Below are 17892 nucleotides of genomic sequence, written 5' to 3'. Positions count from 1 at the left end.
TCACGGATGTCTCTGAAATGGTTTTGAGTGCAGGAAACATTCTGGATAACGAGCCCAGTCATTTTTCTTTTCCTTCCTCCCATCAGAGGAAATCATCCGCTTACTGGGCCAGTGTGGTTTGACAGGAGAGTCGTGTTTGTCTACGAGAGCTGGAAATGAGCGTCTGTCCGTGCTGCGCTTCCATCGGAGCTGACGGACGTGGAGCTGTAAGCAATAACCTGTTTCACGCAGCAGCCATTATCGTTTATTTGGCTGCTTGCCTTAACAGAACAAACAAACACTTCATTGTTAAATCTTTATTAAAATAAAAGGTTTTCTAATTAGTGCAAACAAAAATAGTCACATTAATCATATGCTTTCCTATTAAAAGAATAGGCTAGAATACATTTTAATAGTAGATTATTTTATTTATTTAGTTCAGCGGTTCCCAACCTTTTGTTTCATTATTGTCGCGACGCTTTGACATTTAGCCTTACTTTAGAGTCCTCGAGCTGCTGCTGCGACATCCTAAAAACATTCCCAGTCAGAAAGGACGCAGCGGTTCGAGTGTGAAATCTGAATCGTTTGGTTTTCTACTCACAGGTTGATTGGAAACAGCTTCAGCTCTCACTCCCAGTAAGTATCAGCAATCTGTTCACTATGTCACTGGTTCCCAACCTTTTTTCTACCATTAAGTAAACTGTTGACCTCAGCTTAAGTGACACTTATATTAATTTATATATACATTTTTTATCATATTCAGAACTGTACAGTGAACCCAAACAGTGAACTGTAAAACAAGTGAATTTGAGCAGATTATTTCCAGTTTAGGGAACTTTTTATACAATTGTCATATTTTTGTATGATTTTTAACAATAATACATCCTTTATAGGTTCTTTTCTTTAGTGTTGGTTTTCATTTTGAATTGTTTAATTTAGTCTTTTCTTGTCCCTGACACTTGGTCGTTGTTCTGTTAGACGATTTACTTTCCTTCACAGAAGTGAACCAAATTCTGAGATATAAACCTACTGTGTATGTTTTTAAAGTTTACTTAACACCTTAAAATTAAGTCCTGGTGACCCTTAGGCTTCTTTTACACAAACTAATTGCAGTTACTGGGTTCAGTGTACAGTTCTCAATATAATATGAAAGATAAAAGTGTATATATAAATTAATCTAAAATGTCACTTCAGCAGAGGTCATCAGTTTACTTAATGGAAGAAAAAAGGTTCCTTAAGAACGACTGACGTGAACAGATTGCTGATACTTACTGGGAGTGAGAGCTGAAGCTGTTTCCAATCAACCTGTGAGTAGCAAACCCAATGACTCAGATATTTTACTTGTCCCGTTTCACCCCTACTGACTGGAAATGTTTTAAGGATGTCGCAGTACATCAGATGACTCTTAATGTAAGGGTAAATGTGAAGTGTCTTGACATTATAACAAATGCCACACAAAAGGACTGGTTGCATTCCCACAGGCAGGTTTAATAAAGAAATAACTGATATACAGACGTTCACAAATTCATAATTATACTAACATCCTCTATCTGAACAGCATTACAAAGACCACTGACTATTCTATTCCAGTTTAGAAGTTAATTCCAGTGCAGCTCACATTTCTAAAAAGGTACAATTGGAATGTTTCAAGTATAATACTTGTTTACTCAGGAAGTTGAAATGCTACCATTTAATCTAAACCGACATCAGTATGACAGTTGGAGGTGGTGGACCAGTGAACGTTAACATCTTGACCTTGTTAGTGTTTTCGTTTCAGGATTGAGTAAACCTTTAATGCTGTGTCCTTTAACCCTGTGAATTTGACTTCCAGGTGATGTGTCCGTCCTCTCCAAGCCTGACGGCGCCGCTGGCCACCAGCTCCAGAGCGGCGGGGAAGGCTCGGTGCTCGGCCTCTCGGATTCTGTCGGCCAGGCTCTCCTCCGTGTCGCCGCCCAGCACGGGCACCGCCTCCTGCGCGATGATGGCTCCTGCGTCCACCTCCTCCTGAACACACAGGGAGGAAACAATGTGTGACTCGTGCAGTTGGGCTCCAGGTTTCAACATCTGTCATTTCCTTACTTACTGCTACGAAGTGGACCGTGCAGCCAGCGACCCGCACCCCGGCCTGTAGAGCCTGCTTCTGGGCATTCACACCCTTGAACGACGGCAGCAGGGAGGGATGGATGTTCAGAAGCTTTCCTGTGACAATAACAATGTACAAAATGTTAAAAAAAAAAAACCTTCCTGCAACCCAGCTGATTATCATATTTCATATGTAAGAAACTTTCTCACCATTCCATTTCTTGACAAGCGTCCCCGTGAGGATCCTCATGAACCCGGCCAGACACACCAGCTCCACCCCGAATTCTTCCAGCACGCGATCGATGGTGCCATCAAACTCGGCCCGGCTCCCATACAGCTTGTGGTCCACCACCTACGAGACACAACAGAACATAAGCTTTTATTTTTAGGTTCAGCAAAGTTATTCTCCAATTACTGCACCCACTTCTTTTGCTTCTCAGTATTTCTTTACTTTAATTGTTTAATAGCAGCAAGCTCATCTTGTCCTGTTTTTAGGCCCAACTACAAACCTTTAATTAAAACCTTCACTTTATCACCACACCGCACTCGTTGCGTTGATGTGCAGCCTTAGAGGGGAGAGCAACCAGCCTGGTGCATGTTATTGTGTAAATCACTGTATATACAAATTAACTTTATTATTTTTACCCGTGTCTGGATGCCGGCTAGTGACGCTCTCTTCAGGCCCTGAACTCCAGGTCTGTTGGAGATCACCACCACAATCTCTGCACAGCTGGATGGGCGCTTGGCCTGCTCTATCAGTGCCTGCAGGTTGGTGCCTGGGACACAGAGGATTCAAAAGGTTGTGAGGACAACAGAAAACTTGTTAGAGGGACTCTTGTAATCCAGGTTTAAACTGAATAGTGTAATATTTTGGGAAACATGCTTATTGGCTTTTTTTGCCCAATGTCTGTATGGTAAAATATATAGCTGGTTAGCTTCAGTCTACAAGGACCATTAAAGCTCACTAATAACTAACATGTTGTATATTGTTTGTTAAATCTGTACAAAAACTGAGGTTTAAAAAGAGGATGTCATGAGGACTGTTTGTGGTTACTGTACAGACGAGAGTGGTATCAATCTCAGCTAACTGTAGGCAAGAAAGCAAATGTGCACCTTTCCCCAACTGTTCTTATTTCAACATTAAGAAAGAAAACACACCTGAGCCAGAGATGAGAACAGCTACTCTGGTCCTCTTCTGTGGCGTGCTGCGGTCACCATGGCAACCTCCATTCTGCTCGACAAACTCTCCACTGGGGGCGGGTCCTGCATTCAGCAGGCTGTGTTTGAGGTTGCGGACCACCACAGGTTCTGCCCCTGCATACACAAACAAACATTTTTATTTACATCCTGTAAATTCTGGGATTAGACTCCGGTATAGGCAATATAAAAATAATAACAGGTAATAAGCCTTTCCAAGTATCAGTGTGTTACCTGTTTGCTTGTGGGCCAGTGAACCCACGATCCAGGCCTCTTCATGTGCCTGAAGCTGGCGTAGGACCCTCTGAGCATCCAGAGGGGAAACCACCAGCACTGCCCCCAGGCCGCAGTTGAAGGTGCGGGTCATCTCCTCCTCGCTCAGACCCCCCTCCTTGTGCAGCCAGGAAAACACGGGGGGGATGCTCCACCGAGAGGCATCTGAGTCACACATCAACACAAAGTGTAAATATTGCTGAGAGCACACAACCATATAGGGACCTTTATATTGTCAATGAAGGAGAATTGATCCTAGAACTACTAGAAAACACAAACAGGAGAACTGTTTCTATTTATTCAGGTTTACATCACTTCAATGTGCACAAGGGTCATACCTCTAATAATGTTTATACAGGAAACAGTTCTCAGTCTTATTTCTCTCACACTGAAATGCAAATGCAGCTTCATCCAAAGCCTTTCCGCTTTGTTGCCGTCAACATATTTATGTGCTTATGCTGCATTTGAAGCGTCTGCATGCTTTCATCTCACCTAAATCGACTGCCAGCTCCTGGGGCAGCACCCGAGGGATGTTCTCCAGGAGCCCACCACCTGTGATGTGAGCGTAGGCTTTGACAGCCCCGCTGCGAAGGATTGGCAGCAGCAGACGACTGTAGATCTTTGTTGGTGTCAGCAAAACTTCTCCTGGAATCAGAGTTAAAGTAACAGTAACAGTCATTTTCCATTAATCTGCTCACTTTCTCAAATGATTCATTTATTTACATACTTTAAACAAGACAAAATAACTAAACATTGAAAATTAAAGAATTCTAATTGTAAAATCTTCCAAATTAAGAGCTCACTCAGGTGATCGAGGTTTCTGCCCCGAAGGCGACCTACCGACAGTCTGTCCCGACCTTCCAAAAGGAGCCGGGGAGCTGTAGCTCAGGTTGGCCCTCTCCAGGACTTTGCGGACCAGGCTGAAGCCGTTGCTGTGGATGCCCGAGGAGGCCACTCCAATCAGCAGGTCCCCCTCGGCGATGTCCCCCAGCCTGGGCAGCAGGGCTCCGCGCTCCACTGCTCCAACGCAGAACCCGGCCAGGTCGTACTCTCCTGGAGCGTAGACGCCCGGCATTTCTGCTGTCTCACCACCTGGACATGAGCACGACAAAATGGAGCCACAAAATATAACAATATATAGAATATATGAACTCTTTTGGATGAAAGAAACACCAGAATATGAGTAAACAGACTCTCTCTCATATACATCGTAATCCTCTCTCACCCAGCAGAGCGCAGCCGGCCATCTCGCAGGCCTTCGCAATGCCGCCAACCACCGAGGCGGCCACTTCCACGTCCAGGGTGCCGCAGGAGAAGTAGTCAAGGAAGAAGAGTGGCTCGGCCCCCTGAGCCAGCACATCGTTCACACACATGGCCACCAGGTCCTGACCCAGGTCGCCGTGCTGGCCACACGCCTGAGCAATCTGACAACAAAGGAAACAGGGAATTTAAAGCTGCATGGGAAAAGACTGAAATGCATTTAATAGCAGTAGGAAGTGAGGCTTCATGTGACTGCTATTTATGATCACTTGAGGGACGTTTTGGCACCTTGATGAATTAAAAAAAAAAACTCTAGACTCACTGACAATAAGCTGAATCTGCTTCCAAGTATCCATGAAATAATCCTCGATCTTTCTCACTTTAAATTAATGAAAGTTGTATTTCCGTTCAGGGGTTTTAAAGAAGCCAGAGTCTAATCCTTTGAATCCGTCTGCAGATAAGTACATCTCCCCTGCTGCACCATTACGTCTGAGCCAAATTTTGAAGGGTTATTTCTTGGCCGTTCTGGCGTCTTTCAAAGCCAATTTAGAGTGCGTCGAGCTTTTAATACTTTAATTTGTTCGAGGACTTTGAATTTACAGTGAGGGCCACATTTCTGCACAGTGACGACAAACAGCAGCGAGGTGGCAGACAGTGAACAGTGGACCTGAGTGCTCGGGATTGGCTGTCAAACCTTCATATTCTCCCACCTTGAGTTTGGTCCCTACTCCGTCTGTCCCAGAAACCAGGATCGGGTCCACAAAACCTGCTGCCTTCAAGTCAAACAGCCCAGCGAAGCCTCCCAGTTCTGCATTGCACCCTGGTTTAAAAAAACAAAACTGATTCATCCATTCTTTCTAATTAGACTGTTTAATTCAGCATTTACACTACAGTAACAACCATTTGTTTCTGAATGAGAAAAAGGTTTCAGTAGGCTGCTTTACACACAAATACTCTTATTAAAACTGAGAATAGTATTGAAACATGTCCCAATAGTTCTGTTACATATGAGCACTTCAAACATCCAATCATTATCTGGATGGACTACAAAGTATTTATATCATATTCTATATATGAGAATGAAGTTACCAGCGCGGGACGTTGCCTTGGCCAGAGGCTTGATCATGTCCACCAGCTTGTTCCCGGCAGCGATGTCCACTCCGCTGTCCTTATAGGTCAGACCTCTGTCAGAGAGACATGATACCCATCACTCAACTGGTGCTGTGACTGTTACTCCCAGTGTTGCATCATGGGGAAATATACACATCATAAGGATCTTAAGTACATGTGTAAAGATTATTTGCTCAGTAGATTAAAGAAATGCTAGGACACAATTATATCCAAAGTGAAGTTTATTATTCAATAAGTTCTCCATGATGTACAGTAACTACAAAATAAACACAACCGGAATGTTTTAGCTCTTATGTGTGCTTTTAGCTTTCTACTTTCACACACACCTGTGTTGGTTCAGGTGGGCGATGGCGTGGTGGCCGATGTCGCGGCGGTACACGGCGCCCGGAAAGCCGACAGCAGCCACGCCCTGATTGGCCGCCTGCAGAGCCGCCTCCAGGGACGGCCTGACTGCGGTGACTGTCAGGACCCGCCCACCGCTGGAGACAACGGCTCCGTCCTTCAGGGCGGTGCCAGCGTGAAAAACCTGCGACCCCATCTCCTGAACCTGAGACAAACCTGAGGACCAGCAGAAGCACTGAGTTTAAATGATTCTGATGGCATAGAAATCCTACAAATAGAGGCTCTAAGACAATGTTTGAACCCATTAAAACCCTTTTTTGTAGTATTGTGAGGACAATTGGTGAATGAAGTTTGCTCGAATAATTCCATGAAATATGAAACACAAATGTCTTTTTGCCGCAGTTTGTCCAATGGGAAGATTTGCTCTTCTCCTGTGTTTATTTTCAATGAAAGGGAACTCATATTCATTAACTTTTGGTAATATGAATATAGAAACTTGATGGCCATTTTATAAACCAAATACTACTAAATGTCGATATTTCGTGTGTCACAAGCAGCAAATAAATTGCATTCATAGATTAAATGTTTGCTTCTACATTTTCTGAGAGAGAAAAAAACAGCACTAGTAGAAGAAACAGAAACCACTTGCCACACAGGTTTTGGCAAGGAGTTTAATTAGTGTTGGGTAATTTGGCCTGAAATTGAGTGTGGCAGAATAAAGGAAATAATGAGCCCATTTTAGGGCACTTTCACAAGACTGCAGGATGACATCTTTGAGAGGTTGGATACAAATTAAAAAAGGAAAATCAGGGTTCACCAACAGAACAGAGCAACATGAGTACGACTTGTTCATTAACTGTGTGGAAGTCCGCATATAGAACACATTTTACTTCCTTCAGTGCAGAAATATTTAATAAGTCTCCTCTCTGCTATAAGGTCAAGGATTAATGGTTGAAGCTTCAGAAGTCTCTTCAATAACTCTTTCAGAAGCTGCTTCATTAGAATCACGCACACACAGTTGTTCCCCCTCTCTTCTTCCTGTGTACCTGTGATCTCCACTCCCTTCTTATAGGAGCCGGGGTAACCAGCGCTCGCCATAACCACGGTGACTGCAGAGCTGTCCTGGTGCCACACGGGGGCGCTGGAGGCCAGTTTGCTATTCATGGTGTTCAAGATAACTTCATACAAGTCGCTCTTCAGCAGCGGCAGCAGCACCTGGAGGAGCCACAGCAGATATTTAATGTTCATTTCACGAGACGATCCGGTGAGAGATGGCGGTCGGAGAAACCCACCTGACACTCGGGGTCTCCAAACCGACAGTTGAACTCGAGGACCTTTGGCCCCTGCTTGGTCAACATCAGCCCTGCATACAGCACACCTGGAAAAGAACAGAAAAGATGAATCTGAAACTAGAAACTCGCTGCAAACATAAGAGAACAGATGCAGAGATGTGTAGATAGAAAAGGAGCACTTACCCACATAAGGAGTTCCCTCCTCCTTCATCCCGTCCACAGTCTTCTGAAGGACCGACTCTCTGATCTGCTGCAGCAGCTCCTGGCTCACCTGCACAGGACAGACAGACAGACAGCAGCACGGAGCTCATTAAAGAATAAAAAGAATAATAACTTAAAAGCCCAAAGAGGACCGGGCTGAGAGGAAGTGTCTACCTGAGGGGTGGGGCAGTAGGCCCCCATGCCGCCGGTGTTTGGCCCTAGGTCGCCGTCCTGCAGCCGCTTGTGATCCTGCGCCGGAGGCATCGGAGACACCGAGGAGCCGTCGCTGAAACACAGACACTTCGAGACAAAAGGGGGAGATCAGTCGTCCCGCTAATTCACACCCAAAGCTAAAAGGTTCCATTCTGTTCCACTCACAGACACTTCCTCTCCCTCGAGGAGCTCTTCAACCACCACAGTCTCGCCCGCAGATCCAAAGGCTCTGTCCTGCACCAGTTAAAGAAACAGATTTACCTTTGAAAATGAGGAAACTCAAAGCTGGAAAAATCCTTAAAGAGCCGAATAGATCCCAACTTCTGAGACTCCGACGGATATTATTCCACTGACCAACCAGGCAACTCGACGCCTGAGGTGGCAGCTTGACAGCACTTTGTATTTCAAAAAGGCCACAGAGAGGAGAAGGAAAATAAGACTTACTGCAGAGTTTAATTATTATGTATAAACTTGGTCTGACTTGGTTGGGAAGTTTCAGCCTTTAACCCAGCTTTGTTGTGGTGGGACTGATCGGGGGTCAGCTGTTCTCAATGTGTAAAATCTTTAGCTGAACACTGTTTTCTTTCATTTCCACTGCTGGCCAACAGAATTACCAACGATGACAGATGTCTCCTACCTTCATGATGTCCATCACAGCCTGACAGGCCTCGTCCGCGTCTTTTGCCACAATCACTCCCTTCCCCGCTGCCAGTCCGCTGGCCTTCACTACCAGCGCCGGGAAGTCGGCCCTGGAGACCCCAAAACAATGAAATAAGCTCAGTAATATGCAGTCACAACCAACATTTGTTGTACAGAAAACACATCTGGAACAGATGCTGCATGGTTGATGTGAAGCATTTTCTTTTTGTGGACCATTTAACACTTGCAGTGCATTATATAGTTTGTTCCATATGGATGGAGGCTGTCAGAATATGGCAGCTGTTGTTGTGCCCACGATGGTTTATATGACCAAATAAATGACTTTCACTGAGTAGAAAGGATTTTTTCTCTTTGTAAAAGTTACAGCTCTCTCTCATACGAGAGGCAACCGCCACATCTTAGATCATTAACTCATGAAACCATCTGAGAAAGTAAACTTCAGTGACAATCTCATTTTCTATTATGGTGCCAGTTGTGTGTGTTTAATGGCTCCGAAAACAAACTCCACAACTTTCCTGCCAGAAACTGATAAAACTGTTATTGTTTTACCATGAACCTCTGCTAATAACACTTATTAATTGGCTGGACAATGCTGGCTGAATCTTTATATCCTAAATACACTCTTCCAAAGACACAAACTGTCTGCTGTACTGACGTGCGGATGTAGCTGCAGGCTTCCTGGGGGTCGGTGAAGGAGCCGTAGCGGGCTGTGGGGATGCCGTGACGCTCCATGAAGGCCTTGGAGAAGCTTTTGCTGGCCTCCAACTGAGCTGCTTTGGCAGACGGACCGAAGCAGGGCACTCCGGCGGCCGTCAGGTCGTCTACAATGCCTGGAAGAGACGTTGAAGTTCAGGGAAAGAGACTTGAGAGAAAAAAAAAAGGACCCACACAGAGGAAACAGAGCCGGCTTACCTGCTGCCAGTGGCACCTCAGGACCCACCACAACCAGCCCCACATGATGGTCCTTACAGAACTGAGCCAGGATGGCGTGGTTACTCACCGATACCTCTGCACGGAGAGAAACCAGAGGCTCATTTAGACTCTTCAGACGCATATTTAAAGCAACCTATTAAACTAATGAGGCACAATAATGAACAGATATTTCTACGTGAACGGACTTCTCTTCTTGCACATGGGTGCTTTATTTATTAAAACACCAAGGGGTCAGAGTAGTTATGGATGATATTAAGTTCTTATCGGGGCAACCTGTGGTGTAAAAGAAGATTATACTGTTTATATTGATTGAGTTTAATATAATGAAGAGAAAGTAGAATTAAAAACTACAGGTCCCACATACTGATCAGTCAACCCACTGAAATTAATCAGCAATTGTTTTGATAGTCGATTAATCCAGTGGATCCATAAATCCACAATACACACAGAGAATTGTATACAACGTTCCTAAAGTCATCAGAAAACTCCCAGAAAGTATCAGTTCGTCAGGGGTCATCAGTCTATCAGTGACACAAAGGGGTCCCTTCAGGACAAAGGTTGGGAACCACTCGATTAATCACTTAAAGGAATAGAAAGACACTAATTTGCTTTCTTGCTGAGAGTATCTCGGTTTAATATAAAGCTGGACCCAGGCTAAAATAATAATGAAAGATTTCCAGGATATTTGGTCATTTTAAATTATTTTCCAGGTGTTTTCATGCCTGGAAAACAAGTCTCAGGTTTTCCAGGAATGTGGGAACCTTGAAACAGGTCAATAAATTCACTGGTTCCAGCTGATACTATGTATAATCTGTTTTTAGATAATAAATTAAATACCTCTTTGTTTTAGACTGTTCAGACAAACCCAGTTGATTAAACGGGACAATAAAAGACATTTTGATTAATGAAAACAATTGTTATTTGCACCCATAAATGATTCAATACTGTATTTATTTTCCTTCTACTATATAATGTATTCCATAAACAGGAATGTGCTGAAACCTCAAGGTGTGACTCTCACTAGTTTCTAAAAGCAGACATAAACTGAACTAAAGAGTGTTGGGGTTGGTATTCACCAGAGTTGCTGATCTTCCCACAGTTGGCCGTGCCTGCGTTACCCGGGGCCACCAGGACTTGCTGAATCTGTGGCGACTGGGCCAGCTTCCAGGCCAGCACGTGCTCCCGTCCTCCGCTCCCAACCACCAGCACCCTCTCTGCCATCGTACCTGAGCGACCAGAAAACAAGAGACCCCAGCGTGTCGTATTAAAACCGCTCACACCTTAAAAAGGCTATTGGACAGAGCTGCCTTGTTGTTCTTTAACCGTTCCTAAAGTACCCTTTTAATTGCATGCAAAGACTGACCTATAACGAAAGTGAGGAAGCGCTGACCTTTCCCGAGGCCTGGGGTCTTATATTATCTTGTAATGCCACACTAACACGGATCCAATCAACTAGAACAAAAACACAAGTCAACAATTAAATGGCATGGTCACCAGGCGAGGCCGAATCTCATTTGCATGGAAAAACAAAAGCATTATCAGGTTGAGATACAGTCACTCTCCTTCGACCGATTTATTCTGCAGCCTCTCTTTCGTTTTGGGTGTTTCATTTACCGAACGCAAACCAATGTTCTGTTAACGCAGGATTTAATTTATTATTTGCACATGTAAGGGACAGAACATGCAGATTTTTATTTACTGATGTTTGCAAACATCTAACAGGGTTTGTTTTTTAAAATTTAACTGAGAGGATTTCACACTAAAGGTTAAACATGATAGCTTCACACAATGTAAATTCAATCAACAGAATCCCTAAAGACAGACATTTGGATCAATATAATGTCGTCAGTGCGATAGAAACGAGTGATTCGACTAGTTTTGGGGCTTATTTGTTGTTCAGAACTTCCTAAATTAAACTAAAAAAGACTCACAATTTTCCATTTTACGACAAAATGTACAAATTCAACAACCTTTTACTAAAGAAACAAAGACAACCGCCATCCACTCAAACAAACCGGGGTCAGAGTTCAAAGCACCCCAATCTGCAGCGACCTGATCAACTGTGTGTTTTACAACAGTAACACACACACACACACACACACACACACACACACACAGTACAGAGGGGTGAGTGTTGCACAGTGGGTGCACATGCTCCACAATTAGTCAAATCACTGCCTTTGATTGGAATCACTCCACTCATGTGACTCATGTCAGGGAGCAAATCAAACCCATGAGTCCAACAATGCAGGGTTTGATTTAAACGCTCCTTAAAAGACAAATGTGCTTTATGGGGTGAAAAAGGTTTATTTTTATTATCCTACTGCAAACTCCACTGCAACTGTGCACCGTGTGACTAAAATCAGATCAATAACTATAAAAATCACATTTAACTGGTGTAAAAGATGTCAAATAAGTTAATATAAGCATTTAACTCTCTGTGTGTGTCACCAATATGGCTGCACATGCTTCAATATACTGTACATGCACTCATTCTGCACTTCATGATGGATGGTGTCTAACTCCTGAAGCAATTCCAGTACCTCAAAAAGATCAATACTCAGTTCAAACTCCAGCTAACTTCAATTGTTTTTCTGTGAACGCTAGTAAAGTAAAGCTAAAAACAAGTAAGATGCATTAGTCAACAGTTAGTTAGCAACATTAGCACACAGATACAGACACACATGTAGCATGCTGTCTTTAAACACTCACCTTGTGTGTGTGTTCAGTGTCTGTGGGACGCAGGAAATAGCCGGAGCCCAGTTCAGGACCACAGTCTCCTCTGCTCTCAGCCTGCGGACTGACCGTGGATGCAAACTACATTAACACACACACACACACACACACACACACACACACACACACACACACACACACACACACACACACACACACACACACACACACACACACACACACACACACACACACACACACACACACACCACGTGGATCCAATATAACATGATGATTAACTCAACAGCGAGTTAGCTGTTAACAGAGTCAGCTAAAAGTGCTCCAGAACATAAAAATGGTGGTTGTTTACTGTTTCCATTAATGTTTGTTTACTGTTTCCATTAATGTTTGTTTGTCTCCTCACCTTTTTCTGCTGCCCACGATGTTTTTTGGGGAAAGTTTGGAGATTTTTTTCAACTTCCTCGGGGTGTTAACTGCCGAGTGCATTATGGGAGTTGTAGTTAATTAGCAACGCCGGCTCATACACTGTATAAAAAAAGTGCCAAAGTTAGTTTTTAATAATTTAAAAACACGTTTTATTATTATTTATTTATTATTTTGACAATGAAGAGCCAGTGAACTGACAGGCAACCACAAATAAAACTATTGAAATAATTAATAAAACATAACATTTGAACACTGCTGGAACCATGAAATATATATAAAACAATTCAACTTAACAACTTAAATATTAATTATTACGGCAAAATAGCTTCCTTTTAATTGACCAATTGTTCCTCGTGCATTTTCATGTTTTGTTTGCGACAATCTTCATTTGTGAAATCAACCTAACTAGTAAATAAAGCTGTCACGTAAACGCAGTGAAGTAAACAGTACAATATTTCCCTTGAGTAAATGTGCTTACACCACTGACAATAACAATCATTTTGGTAGAAGCACCACTGTAATCTGTTACTAAGTTCATTTACTTGAGTATTTTTGTGCAACTTTATACTTCAGCTCCACTTTATTCTTGAAGAAAACACTGTAATGTAAATGTATTTACAGCTATTACTCTGCAGATTAAATAAACCTGAACTAATACAATACTGATGCATTGCTATACTGCATAAAGTAGTTCAATTAGCTCCAACTCACGCCTGGCATTGCTACTGTTACTTACACAGAGGATCTGATGTGTGGGAAAGTGAGCTGCCTCTTGGGGGACAAACCGATGAAGTACCCCGGCTGCAATGACTCCGCCACCTTTAGTGCTTAATGTGGCCTGTGGAGCAATCAGATGACTTTTGTCTGCTGGTATAAGCTTTAGAGCATCAGGACATAACAGCTCTGAAATATAAGCTGGAGCTCGGCCACTTTACTGCTCCGAAAGAAATCAATACAGTCTGAAAGTCGATCCTCAGGTTAACTGGAAGATGGGGTAAACGGGGACTGATGGGATCAATGCATGATGGCATAGCTGTAGTAAAAAGTAATCTTCTCATTGTTTGAAAACTACCTTATTTAAGTAGTTAACTGACATGAAACCGTGATAGAAATGTACATGGATGACAGTGTTGGTGAAGTTATTGAAGCTATTTTTGCAGCCGCATCGACAAATGATTTCTGTGGTTTTGTTTCTTGTCAATACACAATTTTATATTCCCTTTGTATTTATTCTTGTACTGTGTGAATGTTTATGTGGTTCAACCTGCAGTTTATCATGTGGTATTTTGTTGTTCACCGTTTTGCTTACATCTCTTCCAGGACAGTCCAGCAGGGGGGGATATCGGCACATCCTAAACACCAGCATCAATAAAGTGTTACGCTATCGGTTTTTTATTTTTCATATCACAATAAATAAGTCCTTGAGTGTCAGTCCGCTCACAACAAGGGGAGTTCAGGAGCGTTGAGGAGCTCTTGTCCCAACTCTGACTGCCGTAGGGCGAAGAGTGTGATGCCTGAACTGTACGCTGCTGGGATTGTGATGTGTGTTAACTTGGCTCCATCTTCTTCCTCTTCTTGGCGCATCTGCCTCACTTGACCTAACAGGATGCAAGTAGGGAGGAAAACACTGAGAACATGTGTGCAGACCAGATGAAAAATCTCCATAAATAAAAGTATAATTAGCTGCTTCACCCTCGACATCCAGGGACTTCCAGCGCGGCTCGGATAAACTGGACAGACAGCAATCTGGCGCCAGTCTCTGCAGGACGTCTTCTCGACGAATCAGCAGCACAGATTCGCTGCAGAGTCTCTGGTGCAACTCTCCCTCGCTCACTAAAAACAGGGAGACAAAAAAAAAAACCCATAATGCATCAGTATCAGGAGACTCTCCTGGAAAAGTTGTGTCCCGGCTCTTACTCACCTACATCTAAAGGATTGGTCATGAAAACAGCATTCGGTGCAACGCCGAATATGAGCTGATGGTGCCAGGCGTCAGGCACCTCCTCTCCTTCGGGCACGGCCAGCTGCATGTTCATGGTCGCCACGGGAACGGCACCGCTTTGGATCCAACGTGCGAGCCAGGGGACCAGTCTGACCAGCCGCCGAGGGTGAAAGTGGAAAAAGCGACCCATTACTTTCCCCTTACTGGCCTCCTCTGCTCCTTGGATGAGCTGAGCGTGAGTCGCACCTAAAAAGAAGTTTACTTTATTTAAACTCTAGAAACACATATTTTACTCATAATGTCCAAGTTCAGTGATTAAAGGTGTGTTTCCTTTTCCACTCAGAATCTCAGGTGTCTCACCCCTCAAATGTCAAAGTAAGAAACTGTCCAACAGCCAAAAAAGTCAATTACAGTCGCTCCTCTGAGGGACGTAAAGCTCTTTGTCTAATTGAGGAGGGCACCTCTAAATGCCAGCTGTCACACTGGCAGGAAACCTGCGCTCATGGGTTCAAGACGTTAGCGAGCCTCATTCAGCGGGGAAGTTATAGCCCCTGCTAGCATCTGTGAGTCCTGACATAATACTGTCTGTGGAGGCAGGCTGCGGTATGAACCTACTCAAAGTCATCCTTTATGTACTCATATTTCATTACCTGAAACGATGCAGAGCAGCTTGGCTTTGAGCTCACACCAGGTGTTTATAGAGACACAAAGGGTTTCTTTTGAATCTGTTTTGTCAGCTTGTACACTCTTCATAATCTTAATTATGTGTTCTTTCTGTTCTGTTTTAATGCCTTAATTTAGTGGGAAAAGCAAAATTAAAGCATACGGCCGTACAGCAAACAGTTAAAAGTTACATTAATATAAACATGTAATATATAGCAGTCTCATAGTCAAACAATGTAATAAATCCTTTCATATGTTTTATGTCCAAACTCACTGTAACTTTCAGACATTTGACATGATTTTCTTCGACTATAGGAGATGAAAATTAAGTGATTCATTTGTTACCCTGGAGGACAGAACAAGATCCAATCCAATCCAACTTTATTTGTTAAGCACTTTAAAAACAACCAAAGTTGACCAAAGTGCTGTACAGGAGAATAAATAAGACATCATAAATGTAAACAGTGATGGTGATGATGAAGACCACTGTGAGGTTTATTCCGTCTCCAAAATATATAAAAAGAAATTGCAACCTGTCATCCTGTCGATGTTCAAGGTTGAGATAATCTGAACTACTATATAATCCTGGTGTGTAGTTTAATCTAAAGTAATGCATCATATTCGTAATCATCATATGTTTGTCGTGTCGCACACGTCTCTAAAAACTCAGCACATTTACCAGCTTCACTGCGGGACAGCAGGTAGTCCGGCAGCGGTGACTCGTTCCTCCTCAGACGTGTTTGCACACAGCGGTCTGCCTCCTCAGGGACCACGTCCACGCCGAGGGCCCTCAGCACATCCACCACCGCCGTGGCCCCGCATGCTGATGCCCCTATCTGCAGGGTCTGCCTCTCCAGAGCCTCCTGGATGGACCACAGCATGGCTTCATCTGCTCCTGACTGCTTCTCCTCCTTCTCATCATCATCATCATCATCATCATCACCTCCATGGAGCTGCTTACACACTGCCTCCATCTGAGAGCCTCACCTGGAAAAAAAAAAACACCAGACACAACATCAATATCCAGTGCATGTGTAGTGCAGCATTACATTTCAATCTGAGGTCAATTCAACACTTAAAGGCTTTAAAACATTGCAGTAGGTGCACACATACCAGCAGCTGTACTATAAAGCTAATTTCCACTAGCGTTTTAAAGTCTCTCTGTTGTTGTAAACGGAATAAACTATAATTCACTCGCATGTTTGCCTTTATAGAGTTAGAACAACATTGTTTCCTCACCATCTCAGAGTGACAGCCAGCGACAATAACAAACAAACAGGGCGCATGCGCGAGGTTCTCCCTCTGTTCTTTGTTTACCAGCCTCACACAGAGGCAGAGAGACAACTAGCGCCCCTACTGGCCAGATTGAACCCACCAAAACTACACTGACATGGAAGTAAATTTCCTAAATGTTTTCCTAAAAGTTTTTTTTGTTTTAGTGCGTTGGTTATTTTGTAAAACACTGTTCTAGTAGCTGGTATAGCCACAACTACAAATCCTTCAAATAATGAAGATTATATCACTGCTGAAAAAAATCAAGTCTTTATAAATTGTTCTTCAATTTTTGATCTCCAGTGTATATACCGTCGATCTGTTTAAGGTATTGGCATGGACTTATTATATATTGTTTTAAACACAATGTGGAAAAACTCTTTGCAGTTTCTGATCTAGAAAGGTGCTACATAAGCAATACCTACATTTCCAGGCTGGTAATCAAACTAAATCTCTCTTTATATTATTTAAGTGGAGATATGAAAGATTCACCACGGTGTTTTCATCCAGCTACATCGAGGTGTTAATTTACAGGGAAGAAAGTGTTGATGCACAGACTGTGCTCAGCGACATGATTTATACATGTTTTTATAGCAACATTATATATCCTTTCATCCTAATTATCGCTGTTGCTCATAAGATCCTGCAGATTTCCTCCACTGTGTAAATGTGTCTCTATTACGCTGTATCTCTTTCAGCACATACAATTTCATACATTCAAGTAAGACAGAGCAGATTTCTCAGGGAATAGTTTTCTGTAAACAATTATTCATGTTGCTGTCACTTCTGGTGTTGAAGAAAATGTGTTGTGGATTCTGTTACTGACGCTGGAAAAAGATCTTGTACTTAAGAAGAAGGAGCAAATACAGCAGTGTAGAAATGTCTTACAAGCAAAAATTAGCATAGAAATATATTAAAAATACCAAAAGTACAAGTTCTCATCACTTTAATGTTGCAGCTGGTAAAGGTGGAGCTACTGTCACTACTTTATATACTGCTGGGTAGCTTAATACTCGATAATACATCATCATTTATTCATCAGTTATGTTTTGTATTAATGACTGGAATCTGCAAAGTGACTAAATCTGTCAAAATAAATGTAGCTGAGTAAAAAGAACAATATTTTCCTCCAAAAGGTAGTGGAGAACAAGTATGAAGTTGCAGGAAATGGAAATACTTTCTCTTGTTTCAGGAAGACAGTTGTGAATAGTGTCCACTGATAACGACAAAACCATCAAATTCACAACAAAACTGACATCATTTTAGCACTTTTACCCCAAATTATCTGTAAAAACTATGAGATCCACTAATACAGATTAAGATTATATA

At 42.8% G+C, this 17892-nt stretch overlaps 3 protein-coding genes across 7 annotated transcripts in view; 1 reads left to right on the top strand and 2 right to left on the bottom strand.

The window, feature by feature from the left end:
• The window catches only part of n6amt1 (N-6 adenine-specific DNA methyltransferase 1), a 10072-nt gene extending 7036 nt beyond the window's left edge, over positions 1-3036 (top strand). Inside the window, exons 7-8 of the mRNA XM_051427479.1 lie at positions 87-206; positions 1811-3036. Coding sequence (XP_051283439.1) covers positions 87-193 — 107 coding nt within the window. The 3' untranslated portion in view covers positions 194-206; positions 1811-3036. The remainder of the gene's footprint in view (positions 1-86; positions 207-1810) is intronic.
• Positions 1447-12794, bottom strand: gart (phosphoribosylglycinamide formyltransferase). Of its 4 annotated transcripts, XM_051427446.1 has the most exons (23): positions 12664-12794; positions 12280-12380; positions 10640-10792; positions 9543-9638; positions 9286-9460; positions 8608-8719; positions 8136-8204; positions 7932-8057; positions 7740-7827; positions 7557-7642; positions 7311-7479; positions 6249-6480; positions 5881-5975; positions 5502-5611; positions 4757-4955; positions 4372-4623; positions 4024-4176; positions 3493-3696; positions 3220-3375; positions 2707-2837; positions 2272-2413; positions 2063-2178; positions 1447-1983 (listed from the first exon to the last, which is right to left on the bottom strand). In XM_051427446.1, exons 1-23 carry the CDS (start codon positions 12744-12746, stop codon positions 1786-1788), a joined length of 3246 nt encoding a protein of 1081 aa, XP_051283406.1. In that variant the 5' UTR covers positions 12747-12794; the 3' UTR covers positions 1447-1785. The 4 variants fall into 4 exon arrangements, with proteins under 4 accessions (XP_051283406.1, XP_051283407.1, XP_051283408.1 ...); XM_051427447.1 differs by having other exon boundaries at positions 1447-2178; positions 12278-12380; XM_051427448.1 differs by lacking the exons at positions 12280-12380; positions 12664-12794 and adding an exon at positions 10927-11027 and having other exon boundaries at positions 1447-2178; positions 10640-10789.
• Positions 12795-14062: 1268 nt separating this feature from the next.
• Positions 14063-16586, bottom strand: LOC127378559 (uncharacterized). Of its 2 annotated transcripts, none has more exons than XM_051427477.1 (5): positions 16531-16586; positions 15971-16278; positions 14608-14874; positions 14379-14519; positions 14063-14284 (listed from the first exon to the last, which is right to left on the bottom strand). In XM_051427477.1, the coding sequence occupies exons 2-5, from the start codon at positions 16263-16265 to the stop codon at positions 14124-14126; spliced, it is 864 nt and encodes a 287-aa protein (XP_051283437.1). In that variant the 5' UTR covers positions 16266-16278; positions 16531-16586; the 3' UTR covers positions 14063-14123. The 2 variants fall into 2 exon arrangements, with proteins under 2 accessions (XP_051283437.1, XP_051283438.1); XM_051427478.1 differs by having other exon boundaries at positions 16405-16540.
• Between the last annotated feature and the right edge of the window lie 1306 nt (positions 16587-17892).

Source organism: Dicentrarchus labrax, unplaced genomic scaffold (genome assembly GCF_905237075.1).
Source record: "Dicentrarchus labrax unplaced genomic scaffold, dlabrax2021, whole genome shotgun sequence".
In the NCBI taxonomy this organism is placed as follows: domain Eukaryota; kingdom Metazoa; phylum Chordata; class Actinopteri; family Moronidae; genus Dicentrarchus; species Dicentrarchus labrax.
The sequence above is the reverse complement of the archived record's forward strand: the minus strand, read 5'-3'. Positions and strand labels throughout refer to the sequence as shown.

Excerpts from the sequence above, each read along its gene's own strand:
- gart (XM_051427446.1), bottom strand. The coding sequence starts at position 12,746 with ATGCACTCGGCAGTTAACACCCCGAGGAAGTTGAAAAAAATCTCCAAA. Across the intron at positions 10,793-12,279 it reads ACAGACACTGAACACACACA|CAGGTACGATGGCAGAGAGG; the intron begins CAAGGTGAGTGT and ends TTTCTGGTCGCT. Across the intron at positions 2,414-2,706 it reads TAGCCGGCATCCAGACACGG|GTGGTGGACCACAAGCTGTA; the intron begins GTAAAAATAATA and ends TGTGTCTCGTAG.
- LOC127378559 (XM_051427477.1), bottom strand. The coding sequence starts at position 16,265 with ATGGAGGCAGTGTGTAAGCAGCTCCATGGAGGTGATGATGATGATGAT. Across the intron at positions 14,875-15,970 it reads GCTGTCCCGCAGTGAAGCTG|GTGCGACTCACGCTCAGCTC; the intron begins GTAAATGTGCTG and ends ACTTCTTTTTAG. Across the intron at positions 14,520-14,607 it reads GACCAATCCTTTAGATGTAG|TGAGCGAGGGAGAGTTGCAC; the intron begins GTGAGTAAGAGC and ends CCCTGTTTTTAG.